The 14,935-nt window shown below is 39.0% G+C and overlaps 1 protein-coding gene across 1 annotated transcript in view; it reads left to right on the forward strand.

The window, feature by feature from the left end:
* IPO11 (importin 11) overlaps positions 1 to 14,935 on the forward strand; it is a 950,863-nt gene that overhangs the window by 679,893 nt on the left and 256,035 nt on the right. Inside the window, exons 24-26 of the mRNA XM_053701321.1 lie at positions 2,156 to 2,236; positions 7,321 to 7,416; positions 9,590 to 9,703. Coding sequence (XP_053557296.1) covers positions 2,156 to 2,236; positions 7,321 to 7,416; positions 9,590 to 9,703 — 291 coding nt within the window. The remainder of the gene's footprint in view (positions 1 to 2,155; positions 2,237 to 7,320; positions 7,417 to 9,589; positions 9,704 to 14,935) is intronic.

Genomic DNA, 14,935 nt, shown 5'->3' on the forward strand with positions numbered 1-14,935 from the left:
ATTGATTAACAGGCCTTGCTCTTGCACGGTTTGTTGTGTGAGAGCAAGAAGTGGCACTGCACAAGCAAACACTTTTGTAATAGTTTATTCCGTGAAAAAGGGTGGACAGGTTCCCAATTCAGAACCATTTTCTCACACAGATTAGTGCCCTTGGCCCCTTGTATTTACAAGATTTGTCTGCAGTCCCGAAATAAATAATCATACTTGGTGTCTTTAGAATGCGTTGTCACATTGTTTGTTACATATGATTTCTGGTAGTCAATCTCCACCCACCACTTGCCTTGGAGCAACCATTCAGGATTTAAACCAGTTATGGACAGATATGTGTAAGGGTTAGGCTTGAAAAACCTGCCTTTTGCACTGTCTTAGGCCGCGTTCGGGCAGCGCTTACTCCCAGCACCGGCACATAGGCAGTGGTGATGACGTGGCGCTGTGGATACGTCTCCAGTTAGGGAGCTTTGACAAAACGCTCCCATCGCAACGTCCCACAGTATTAGAAATATTGCATGCAAATAGAAACGTCTCACATATGAATTATATATGTGTAATCCATTATCATGCAGTAGATCCCTTTGCGCATGCAAATGTTTATTATTATCTCCCTTGTGAAAGTATTATTAAATTTACAACACTTATATATATATAAATAAGTACAGGTGGTTCAATTTACACCGTTTCAGAATAACAACCTTTTTTTCTAGTCATGTGACTGCTATTGAAAAGCATTGAGAAGCAGTGCATTTATTAAAATAGCCAGTAGGTGGAGCTGTCCGCTTGTGTTGCAGCAAAGCCAAGCAAGATGAAATTAATCAGTTTAACCAGACCTGAGCTATTGAGCAGATTTCAAAGGAACAAGATCTTCCTGTCTATAAATCGGTCCAGAAAGAACTGTTTGCAGAAAAATGCAAGTAAAGTCTGTGTTGTGTGATGATTTTATTAGGTTTATAATGCTGTTTAGCAAATGTTTTTGTTCATTTAACTTAGTTTAATTATATATTCTGTGTTGTGTAATTATTTTATTAGATTTATAATACTGTTTAGCATTTAAAGTCTTCATTTCAAAGCTTTAAAAATAATGTTTTAGGTGTTACTTATGACCATTTTGAGAGGGGCCTGGAACCTAACTCCCTCACTTCCCATTGACTTACATTATAAACTGGGTTTCAATTTACAACGGTTTCGATTTACAACCATTCCTTCTGGAACCTAACTCCAGCATAAACTGAGGGCTACCTGTATTGTAAATTTAATAGTACTTTCACAAATCATGATAATAAATAATGCAGCCATGATTAACTTTTACATTATTGTAAAAATGGCAGCCTCCACGAGCAACACGTGTGTATATAAATATACTGTATGTATAAGTGTTGCTCGTGGAGGCTGCCATGTTTACACGCACCTGAGCTTGCTCTGAAAAGTCCCAGCTTTACCAGCACGCTGGAAACACTGGGACTTACGTCATCAGTGCTCTGAGGGAAACCCCAGCGCCTCACTGTCAAGTGTTCACAGAACGCTCCAAGCGAGTCCCAGTTCGCTTGGAGCGCTTGCCGAACGCAGCTTTAGAGAACTTAGTTTTCAGACCTAAAGCACCATTATAGTGATATATACAGTATATATGTATGCTCTGATTTGTACGAGTTGCAGGGTCACTGGTGATAAAATCACATGCTCTATTTTATCACTAAATGAGTCTTATGAAACATTCTATATTACAATAGCTCAATGTAACACAGTGTTTACTGTTCCTTGGAAATAATACTTCAGATCCTGTATAGTGGGTATCCTTTTTTGAAGGGGTTTTATTACAAGATGGCAGCTTTATTGCTGAGTAGCTCTTACCTTATTCAAAAACTGAAATGTCTGCACCGATCAGTTAGTTTTGTAAACACTTTCTAGATACATTTTTTGATATTATGAATAATTGTGGCACAAATTATGCTTCTTTTTAATATTTCATATTGATGTAAATTGGCTCAATAAAATGTATGGTTGATTGAAAGGAAACATGACATTTTTATGTTTACTTGGAACCATGCAGATAAGCCCAAAATGCACTGGAATGATACATTAATTTAATGACTGTATGAATTGCAGTTTTAATATTTTTTGAGCTGATCATGGAAATCATACATTACTTCTTCTTTTATTATAGATGTATGCAACTAACCTCTGCCAATCCTTTTTGGAACTTCTTAAGGATATAACTATGGAGGGGCAAGTTCACGTTTTAAAGGTAATATGTTTATCCTTACTTGTAAGAAAATATTATGTATCAAATTACACAAGGAGAAAACACAGGTGTTTTAATGCAGCAACCTACACAATTTACGCATTAAATTAAACTTTAGATAACTAGTTCTCAACTAACAATACACACTTGTATTTTTCAGCTGAATCAAAATTATCTGATCTATTTGATTTGTATCAGAGAGGTAACTAGAATTTGCTAGTCCACAGGGCAAACTCTGTTGCAGGGCCCTGCTCATTTGAACAGCTCTCCTTCCTAAAGCATAGATAATAGGCAATATACATACATATATACAGTATGTATGAATGTGTGTGTTTGTATGTATGTATGTATGTATATATATATATATATATATATATATATATAGTATCTCCCAAAAGTGAGTACACCCCTCACATGTTGGTAAATATTTTATTATATCTTTTCATGTGACAACACTGAAGAAATGACACTTTGCTACAATGTAAAGTAGTGAGTGTACAACCTATATATCATTGTAAATTTGCTGTCCCCTTAAAATTACTCAACACACAGCCATTAATGTCTAAACCACTGGCAATAAAAGTGAGTACACCCCTAAGTGGAAATGTCCAATTTGGGCCCAAAGTGTCAATATTTGGTGTGGTCACCATTATTTTCTAGCACTGCCTTAACCCTCTTGGCCATAGATTTCACAGAGCTTCACAGGTTGCCATTGGAGTCCTCTTCCACTCCTCCATGAAGACATCAAGGAGCTTGTGCATGTTAGAGACCTTCCGTTTGATGATGCCCCACCGATGCTCAATAGGGTTTAGGTCTAGAGACATGCTTGGACAGTCCACCACCTTTACCCTCAGCTTCTTTAGCAAGGCAGTGGTCATCTTGGAGATGTGTTTGGGGTCGTTATCCAGTCTCCGAAGGGAGGGGATCATGCTCTGCTTCAGTATGTCACAGTACATGTTGGCATTCATGGTTACCTCAATGAACTGTAGCTCCCCAGTGCTAGCAGCACTCATGCAGGCCCAGACCATGACACTCCCACCACCATGCTTGACTGTAGGCAAGACATACTTGTCTTTGTACTCCTCACCTAGTTGCCGCTACACACCCTTGACACCATCTGAATCAAATAAGTTTATATTTCAGTAATCCATGTCCTTATTCTGCTTGTCTTAAGCAAACTGTTTGCTGGATTTCTTGTGCATCATCTTTAGAAGAGGCTTCCTTCTGGGACTACAGCCATGCAGACCAATTTGATGCAGTGTGAGGCGTATGGGCTGACCCCCCACCCATTCAACCTCTGCAACCATGCTGGCAGCACTTATACGTCTATTTCCCAAAAACAATATCTGGATATGATGCTAAGCACGTGCACTCAACTTCTTTGGTCGACCATGGCGAGGCCTGTTCTGAGTGGAACCTGTCCTGTAAAACCGCTGTATGGTCTTGCCCACTGTGCTGCAGCTTAGTTTTTTCTTTGCAATCTTCTTATAGCCTAGAAAAACTTTATGTAGAGCAACAATTCTTTTTTTCAGATCCTTAGAGAGTTCTTTGCCATGAAGTGCAATGTTCAACTTCCAGTGACCAGTATGAGAGAGTGTGAGAGCGATAACACCAAATTTAACACACCTGCTCCCCATTTACACCTAAGACCTTGTAACACTAACGAGTCACATTACACCGGGGAGGGAAAATGGCTAATTGGGCCCAATTTGGGCATTTCCACTTAAGGGTGTACTCACTTTTGTTGCCAACGGTTTAGACATTAATGGCTGTGTGTTGAGTTATTTTGAGGGGACAGCAAATTTACACTGTTATACAGGCTGTGCACTCACTACTTTACATTGTAGCAAAGTATCATTTCTTCAGTGTTGTCACATGAAAAGATATAATAAAATATTTAGAAAAATGTGAGGGGTGTACTCACTTTTGTGAGATACTGTGTGTGTGTGTGTGTATATATATATATATATATATATTCCATACACTCAAACACATTCACTCACTCACACACACACACACACACATATCCACACACAACCACGTGAACACATATATACACATGTGCATGCACACACACATTCATATACCCACATTCACACACAATAATATGTTCATATTAAAATACCTTCTTAAGAACATCCCATTGAAAGTGTGATCATTTAGTAAGCAATATCTACTAATAAAAGTAATTTGAGGCATCTCAATGGATAACAAATTACAAAACAGCAGCTATAGATGCTAAACGCTATAGAGCAACTTGAAGAGAGAGAAGGGTTAAAAAAAAAACATTGCATGCATTGCCTGTCTGGCCTCACTCACCTCCATTTGCAGAGACAACAGCACAAAGGAAAGTTGTAATAACTGGAGTTTGACCTGACCCTTGACCTGCACAAGCTGCACAGTCAGTGGAGGGTAGTATACAGCTCAGCTCATAGCAGCTATCCAGGATATCAGAAGCAGAGGTGACACTGGCAGCTCCTAAAGATGACCTATCTACCCTGCTCTGCCCACCTACTCCTTCCTCTCGCTCTAAAAAAGCCTCTGCTGATTTAAGCAAATAGAGGGACATACAAGTTAATTTAAAATTAAATAAATACAACTAATAAAAGTAATACTACAAACAAATACATTGAAAAATCCTGCAACTATTTGAAACTTGATTTTCTACTCGGGCTGCTAATGCTAATTAAGTTGTGCTCTCCCTGAAAAGTTGCTGTGCGCTCCCTAAAAGGGCCCGGTAGCAGTGTTGACCCCAAAAAAATATATATTTTTTTAAATTGTGCTTGTCCCACGTTTCCTAGGAAGCCAGAAGGGTGTAGGTCTAATAATCTAACTATTACAATTAATTAAATATTAGTTTTAATAATAATAATAATAATGATGTTGTAAATTATGTGGCTGTTTTAGTTAACTTTAAAATGATTCTCTCCTCTTTGTGTGCAATATATATACAGTGTATATATATATATATATATATATATATATATATATAGATATATATATATACACACACACACACACACAGTATATACTGATGACGCTCAATGAAGGCCGAAATGATCATCTCTGGTTGCCATGCTCCTTAGTCAGAGAGGGATTGCTTGGTGCTTAGGAGCTGGACTGACCTTGAGGGATCAGACTGATATACCTCAAGAATGTTCTACTCTGTGAATAGCATTATTGGTAAATCACCATAAATATAAAATATTTTGTATAAGTCTCCTGCAAGGCTTTTACTGCAGGCATTTATTATTCCCTACCACCCCTTGGTCTTAGTATAATGCTTAGGACGTTGGATGTAATTTCTGGTATATTATAGGCATTGGCATCAATTCTCCAACTTTAAAAAAATAATGCTATATAAATATCACCCTAATCCTCCCATAGTATAGAAAAATTAAAGTAATATAGATTGAATATAATATTTTGCATTATATGGGAATAAGAAATAATAGCAAAGATAAAGTTTCCGCTTTTATAATATTTTTAGACTGTGACTTATATTTTACACCATCATTCTATTTTCTCTGTTATGTTTACTTTCACGAGTGCGGAACGATTTTAGAACATAAAGCATCTGTTCCATGAGACATAGTTTATAAACTTTTTCTCTTATTTTAAGAAATACTATAACTGAAAACAAAACCAAGTAACAAGTTTAGGTTGCTAAGAATACAAAGATTAATTGCAATCTTAATCGTAACAAGCTAAAGATAAACTGTACAATCGTTTATGATAATGCTAATTACATTTTACATCAGTAACTGAAAAGCTTTTGTGCCTTATAACAATTGTTCTATTTTTAATTCTGCCATTATTAGATGTTCCCCAATATAGTATCCTGTAAATAAATGGTTGTACTTTGCCAGTTTGTCCACATTGAGCTTCTTCTCATAATTACAATATAAAGACCATAGAAGACATTCCCTACATCATTACTTTCTATAAAAATTATAAATATATATATATAAATATAAATATACAAAATACATATATATATATAAAAATATACATCAGCGTGATTTTGTGTGCTAACATGGAAGTAAGCAAAATGCAAATAGATTTGTTCTTCTGTTTAGTAGAAGAGCTGGATTTAGTACAGTACTGCCGGAGCCAGTGTTGTGTTGCATGAACTTCACTTAGAACTCAAATATAAATAATACATTTCTTCTGTTTACTCTTCTCTTTGGGCTCCATTTATCATGCTGTGAAAGCAGCTTAAAGGGCCACTGTAAGTAAATATTTTCTATGCCTGTTACTAACTAACTACCCCGAAATACGCTTTTTATCAATAGCATTTCATTAACATATCTCTACCGTATATCAGAAATCTTGTCTGCAAATGTAATTGTTTTCCAAACCCACTCCGTGGGTATCCTTTGCTCTGTACCAATCCGTTTACAATACCTAGGTTTCAAAATGGCGCTTTAAACACAAAGTTATTAGTTTAAGTATTTTGAACACGCAGTGCTGAAAATAGTGGGCAGGATAACGTGACATCATTGGCGAATAAAAGATATAACTTTTAGAACGTTATGAAACTTTGTTTTGGAGAAAATATAGGTCAGTAGGTTTTAATTAATGTTTATTAACTTTAATATGTTAGTTGTTTAGCTTAAAAATTATAACAGAAAGTAATCCTTTAAGAACCCCATCCTTTTAACTGACATGAGCAAGCCTTAAATGATAGTTAAGTTCTACTTAACCTCTCCGCCTCCTAAAGTGTTGTAGATTTAAATCATGATCGACAGTCCTCCTTTTGCTTGAGCAGGGGGTGGCATTGCACAAGCAGTGGCTTGTGCAATGTTAAATACGGGCAGCAAATGCTCGCCGCGAGGCTGGGCAAACAAGGGTACATAGCAGGGAACCTCATCCAGCCTGCCAATTAATAAATGGAGCCCTTTGACTCCTTTTTTGTTAACCCCCAATGAATTCTGTATGGATTATCTCTATTTACTACAAGCAGATATGATGCAATATATTCCTTTAGTACCTTTTGTAGAAAAATTAGAATTTTCTTAGCTGCATGAATTAACTAAAATTCTCAGTATTTATTTTCATTTTTTTTTAAAAATCTTTTTTTATAGGTTGTTGAGAATGTTCTTCAGGTAAACCCGACTGTTGGTCCCCAGATATTTCAGAGCCTTCTTCCACCAGTCTGTAGGGGCATTATTGAAGGAGAGGTAACACTTATATTCATTATATTCTCTCTTTACTCCGCATTTTAAAATATTCTGTTAATAACATTTACTGACTCAAAGTTTTGTTTTGTTTTTAATTACAATGTAGTCTGCCTGCAGTTAAAGGGACAGTCAATACAAAAAAAAAACTTTCATGATTCAAATAGGGCATGTACTTTTAAACTTTCCAATTTACCTTTATCGCCAATTTTACTTTGTTCTCTTGGTATTCTTAGTTGAAAGCTAAACTTAGGAGGTTCATATGGTTCATATGCTAATTTCTTAGACCTTGAAGGCGGCCGCCTCTAATCTGAGAGCATTTTGACAGTTTTTCACCACTAGAGGGCATTAGTTCATGTGTTTCATATAGATAACATTGAGCTCACGCACATGAATTTACAGAGGAAGGAGCATTGATTGGCTAAATTGCAAGTCTGTCAAATGAACTGAAATAAGGGGGGGGGGGCAGTCTGCTTAGATACAAGGTAATCGCATAGGTAAAAAGTGTATTATAACTGTGTTGGCTATGCAAAACTGGGGAATGGGTAATAAAGGGATTATCTATTTTTTTTTTTTTAAACGACACAAATTCTTGTGTTGACTGTCCCTTTAAGCTACTTAGATGATCTAATACCAAAGCTTGTGGAATTTACAGTGGCAATGTTCATATATTTACTGCAAGCAATTTAGTTTGAAACTTCCACTCAAGAAATAGTTTTAACAACAGTCAGTTACTGTTGGATATCACAAGAATACACAGTGCGTAAGTGTCTGGTTCTGTTGAAGACTAAACTCTGAAATAGGCTTGAGATATTGGATATCTAGAGCTAGTTCCCTTTTTAGGCATAATGACAGAGTACAGGTGAAGTTCACACAAGAAAAGCTTTATTTGTGATAGTAATTTAGGTGATAGAGCAGGAGTGTGGATACTCAGGTACTTCTGTGGTAGGCCGGAGACTGGATACAAAGCTTCTGCTTACAGTCTGATGATTGGATACACAGATATGCAGTGACAGGTGGGAGACTGGATACACAACTTCTGCTGAGACAGACTGGTGACTGTATTCACAAGTATGCTGTGATAGGCTGGTGGTAAATGTATGCTGTGACAGGCCAGAGCCCAGATGCACAACTACTGATTAGATAAGTTGATGACTGGAAACACCGGTGTGCTTTGACAGGCCAGAGACTGGATACATTGCTTCTGCTGAGAGAGGCTGGTGACTGGATACACAGGTATGCTGTGACAGACATGAAATGGGATTAGCAGCTTCTTAACTTCTGTTGAGACAGGCTGGTGACTGGATACACAAGTATGCTATGACAGGACGGAGATTGGATACATGATTTCTGCTGAGACAGACTGTTGACTGTATACTCAGGTATGCTGTTACAGAAATGCTGGAGATTGGAACAGGCTGCAGATTGATGGCAACCTTCAGTACTCTTGACCTTGGCTAGGTGGGATAAGGAAACAACCTGGGTTGGAAGTATAGTCACACAACTGGGAAAAACTGTGTATTTTAATTATATGGAGGCTGTCCCTAAACCAGGTAATGGCTGGACTATAGGTTGTAGCTATCTATCCAATCATTCCTCGAGACATTTATTAAAGAAGTCTTTGCCAAAGACATTTTGGCAACCCAGTGGTTTATCCAACCATTTATGGACTTTTAGTACTACTCTAAATGTTTTGTGTTCTCATCCACTGGAAATTCAACTACATTAACCCATTATTTGATACGTTATCTTGTAGTATACTAAGTTTACAGTTGAATTGAGAGTCAGTCTTTGGTATATATCAGGGCAGTTATCTCATTACTTATGTGTAGTCCTTTCCATTTAAAACTATAATTTATTGTTCTTGGTCTTCATTAGATATAAGTATGTGATTGTGACATCCTGCAATCTTTGAAAAACAACAATCAAAGGTGCACATTTTACTAAAGTGACTGTTTTTATATTATTGTAAAACATTTGTGTACAGCTTAAGAATGCAATGAATAATTGTTTATATATACTGATTCATAAGTTTTGAGTTCTATGCTTTTTAACATTTACCGGTTTAGAAAAGATCTTTCATATTTTCTCTAGTAAACTTACAAAATACGGCATAGCCCCATTCTAGAATGCCATGTGACAAATACATTTCTGACAATACTCTTTATCCTAACAGAGATATCCAGTCGTGATGTCCACATACCTTGGCATCCTTGGCCGTGTGCTTTTACAAAATACTACCTGCTTTACCTCTCTTCTATATCAGATGTCACAAGAATCTAATCTAGAGGTTAGTATCAGATTTTTTAAAGTGAAATTAAAGGGACACTAAACCCAAACATTTTCAGATAGAGAATACAATTTCAAACAACATTCCAATTTACTTCTTTTATCTAACTTGCTTTATTCCTTAGATATTCTTTGTTGAAGTAATAGCAATGCACATGGATGAGACAATCACACAAGGCATATATGTGCAGCAACCAATCAGCAGCAATTGAGCCTATCTAGATATGCTTTTCAGCAAAGTATATCAAGAGAATGAAGCAAATTAGATAATAGAGGTAAATTAGAAAGTTGTTTAGAATTAAGTACGCTTTCTAGATATCCCTTTAAATTGTTATTTTAGGAAACATATATTTGTGAAGTTACACATTGTCTACTGTCCTGTAATTAATTGTTGTAGAACACTGATGTAAAGAAACTCCAACTCACATTTTTTCTTTTTTAAAAGATCCACTCAGGATATCTTGAATTGTTCTTTTTGTTAGTGTCCTTATATACTCAAGTGAACTCTGAGACAGGATCTCTTATTAGAAATATTAGAAATATTGTTCTATATGTCAGACACCAACTACTACTGTATACTTTACATTAACCCCTTAAGGACCACATCACTTTTCCATTTTCTGTCCGTTTGGGACCAAGGCTATTTTTACATTTCTCTTGTTAAGTGTAGTCAGTCCACGGGTCATCCATTACTTATGGAATATATCTCTTCCTAACAGGAAGCTGCAAGAGGATCACCTAGCAGAGCTGCTACATAGCTCCTCCCCTCACATGTCATATTCAGTCATTCTCTTGCAGCCTAACTAGATAGGTCGCTGTGAGAGGTCTGTGGTGTTTTTGAACTTAGTTTATTTCTACAATCAAAAGTTTGTTATTTTAAATGGCACCGGAGTGTGCTGTTTATTCTCAGGCAGCATTAGAAGAAGAATCTGCCTGCGTTTTCTATGATCTTAGCAGACGTAACTAAGATCCACTGGCTGTTCTCATCTGAGGAGTGAGGTAACTTCAGAAAAGGGGAATAGCATGCAGGGCCCCCCTGCAAATGAGGTATGTGCAGTAATTATTTTTCTGAGGAATGGAATTGACTGAGAAAATACTGCTGATGCCAATGTAAAGTAAGTTCAGCCTTAAATGCAGTGATAGCGACTGGTATTAGGCTGATGAGTGTGTGTACACTGAATGTATTTTTCTAAGGAATGGAATTGACTCTGAAAATACTGTTAATACTGATATAATGTATGAGCCTTAACTGCAGTAAAAGCGACTGGTAGCAGGCTTATTAATAACAATTCATAACTTTTCAAATGTATGTTTAAAACGTTTACTGGCATGTTAATCGTTTTTTGTGAGGTACTTGGTGATAAAACTAATTGGGGCATGATTTTTACCACATGGCCATCTTTGTTTTCTGCATAGAAACAGTTTTCTGAGCTTCCCCACTGTTGTAATATGAGTGGGAGGGGCCTATTTTAGCGCTTTTTTGCGCAGTAAAAATTCAGTCACAATCTGTCTACTTCATCCTCCATGATCCAGATCGTCTCTAGAGAGCTCAGGGGTCTTCAAAATTCATTTTGAGGGAGGTAATCAGTCACAGCAGACCTGTGACAGTGTGTTTTGACTGTGAGAAAAACGTTAATTATTAAATTGTTAATCCGTTTTTGGGTATTAAGGGGTTAATCATCCATTTGCTGGTGGGTGCAATCCTTTGCTAACTTAATACATTTACTGTGAAAAATTGGTTGCTATAACTATTTTGGTTCATTGTTATTTCAACTGTGACAGCTTTTTGTGCTTCTTAAAGGCACAGTAGCATTTTTTATATTGCTTGTAAAATTATTTAGAAAAGTATTTCCAAGCTTGCTAGTCTCATTGCTAGTCTGTTTAAACATGTCTGACACAGATGAATCTCTTTGTTCACTATGTTTAAAGGCCAATGTGGAGCCCAATATAAATTTATGTACTAATTGCATTGATGCTACTTTAAATAAAAGTCAATCTTTACATGTAAAGAAATTATCACCAGACAACGAGGGGGAAGTTATGCCGACTAACTCTCCTCACGTGTCAGTACCTTCGCCTCCCGCTCAGGAGGTGCGTGATTTTGTGGCGCCAAGTACATCAGGGAGGCCCTTACAAATCACTTTGCAAGACATGGCTACTGTTATGACAGAAGTATTATCTAAATTGCCAGAATTAAGAGGCAAGCGCGATAGCTCTGGGTTAAGGACAGAGTGCGCGGATGAGGTGAGAGCCATGTCAGATACTGCGTCACAGTTTGCAGAACGTGGAGACGGACAGCTTCATTCTGTGGGTGACGGATCTGATCCAGGGAGACTGGATTCAGAGATTTCTAATTTTAAATTTAAGCTTGAGAACCTCCGCATATTGCTAGGGGAGGTATTAGCGGCTCTGAATGATTGTAACACGGTTGCAATTCCAGAAAAATTATGTAGGTTGGATAGATACTATGCGGTACCGGTGTGTACTGACGTGTTTCCTATACCTAAAAGGCTTACAGAGATTATTAGCAAGGAGTGGGATAGACCTGGTGTGCCCTTTTCCCCTCCTCCCATATTTAGGAAAATGTTTCCTATAGACGCCACATAGGTGGAGGGAGCAGTTTCTACTTTAGCTAAGCGTACCACTATCCCGGTGGAGGATAGTTGTGCCTTTTCAGATCCAATGGATAAGAAATTAGAGGGTTACCTTAAGAAAATGTTTGTTCAACAAGGTTTTATCTTACAGCCCCTTGCATGCATTGCGCCTGTCACTGCTGCGGCGGCATTCTGGTTTGAGTCTCTGGAAGAGGCCATTCGCACAGCTCCATTGGATGAAATTATGAACAAGCTTAAAGCACTTAAGCTAGCTAACGCATTTGTTTCTGATGCCGTCGTACATTTAACCAAACTTACGGCTAAGAACTCCGGATTCGCCATCCAAGCGCGCAGAGCGCTATGGCTTAAATCCTGGTCAGCTGACGTGACTTCTAAATCTAAATTGCTTAATATTCCTTTCAAAGGGCAGACCTTATTCGGGCCCGGCTTGAAAGAAATTATAGCTGACATTACGGGAGGTAAGGGCCATGCTCTACCTCAGGACAGGGCCAAATCAAAGGCCAAACAGTCTAATTTTCTTGCCTTTCGTAACTTCAAGGCTGGAGCAGCATCAACTTCCTCCGCTCCAAAACAGGAAGGAGCTGTTGCTCGTTACAGGCAGGGCTGGAAAGTTAACCAGTCCTGGAACAAGGGCAAGCAGGCCAAGAAACCTGCTGCTGCCCCCAAGACAGCATGAAGAGAGGGCCCTCTATCCGGAAACGGATCTAGTGGGGGGCAGACTTTCTCTCTTCGGCCAGGCTTGGGCAAGAGATGTCCAGGATCCCTGGGCGTTGGAGATCATATCTCAGAGATATCTCCTGGACTTCAAAACTTCTCCTCCACGAGGGAGATTTCATCTTTCAAGGTTATCAGCAAACCAAATAAAGAAAGAGGCGTTTCTACGCTGTGTACAAGACCTTGTACTAATGGGGGTGATCCACCCAGTTCCGCGGACGGAACACGGGCAGGGATTCTATTCAAATCTATTTGTGGTTCCCAAGAAAGAGGGAACCTTCAGACCAATCTTGGACTTAAAAATCCTAAACAAATTTCTAAGAGTTCCATCATTCAAAATGGAAACTATTCGAACCATCCTTCCCATGATCCAAGAGGGTCAGTACATGACCACAGTGGATTTAAAGGATGCCTACCTTCACATACCGATTCACAAGGATCATTATCGGTACCTAAGATTTGCTTTCCTAGACAGGCATTACCAGTTTGTAGCTCTTCCCTTCGGATTAGCTACGGCTCCAAGAATCTTTACAAAAGTTCTGGGCTCACTTCTGGCGGTACTAAGACCGCGAGGCATAGCGGTGACTCCGTACCTAGACGACATTCTGATACAAGCGTCAAGTTTTCAAACTGCCAAGTCTCATACAGAGATAGTTCTGGCATTTCTGAGATCGCATGGGTGGAAGGTGAACGTGGAAAAGAGTTCTCTATTACCACTTACAAGAGTTCCCTTTCTAGGGACTCTTATAGATTCTGTAGAGATGAAAATTTACCTGACAGAGGCCAGGTTATCAAAACTTCTAAATGCTTGCCGTGTCCTTCATTCCATTCCACACCCGTCAGTAGCTCAGTGCATGGAAGTAATCGGCTTAATGGTAGCGGCAATGGACATAGTACCATTTGCGCGTCTGCATCTCAGACCGCTGCAATTGTGCATGCTAAGTCAGTGGAACGGGGATTACTCAGATTTGTCCCCCCTACTAAGTCTGGATCAAGAGACCAGAGATTCTCTTCTATGGTGGCTCTCTCGGCCACATCTGTCCAAGGGGATGACCTTTCGCAGGCCAGATTGGACGATTGTAACAACAGACGCCAGCCTTCTAGGCTGGGGCGCAGTCTGGAACTCCCTGAAAGCTCAGGGATTATGGACTCAGGAGGAGAAACTCCTCCCAATAAATATTCTGGAATTAAGAGCAATATTCAATGCTCTCCTAGCTTGGCCTCAGTTAGCAACTCTGAGGTTCATCAGATTTCAGTCGGACAACATCACGACTGTGGCTTACATCAACCATCAAGGGGGAACCAGAAGTTCCCTAGCGATGTTGGAAGTCTCAAAGATAATTCGCTGGGCAGAGTCTCACTCTTGCCACCTGTCAGCGATTTACATCCCAGGCGTAGAGAACTGGGAGGCGGATTTTCTAAGTCGCCAGACTTTTCATTCGGGGGAGTGGGAACTTCATCCGGAGGTCTTTGCTCAACTGATTCTTCGTTGGGGCAAACCAGATCTGGATCTCATGGCGTCTCGCCAGAACGCCAAGCTTCCTTGTTACGGATCCAGGTCCAGGGACCCGGGAGCGGTGCTGATAGATGCTCTGACAGCCCCTTGGGTCTTCAACATGGCTTATGTGTTTCCACCATTCCCGATGCTTCCTCGTTTGATTGCCAAGATCAAACAGGAGAGAGCTTCGGTGATTCTGATAGCGCCTGCGTTACCACGCAGGACCTGGTATGCAGACCTAGTGGACATATCGTCCTGTCCACCGTGGTCTCTACCTCTGAGACAGGACCTTCTAATTCAGGGTCCTTTCAAACATCCAAATCTAATTTCTCTGAGGCTGACTGCATGGAGATTGAACGCTTGATTCTATCAAAGCGTGGCTTCTCGGAGTCGGTTATTGATACCT

The sequence above is a fragment of the Bombina bombina genome, chromosome 2 (genome assembly GCF_027579735.1).
Source record: "Bombina bombina isolate aBomBom1 chromosome 2, aBomBom1.pri, whole genome shotgun sequence".
NCBI lineage: Eukaryota > Metazoa > Chordata > Amphibia > Anura > Bombinatoridae > Bombina > Bombina bombina.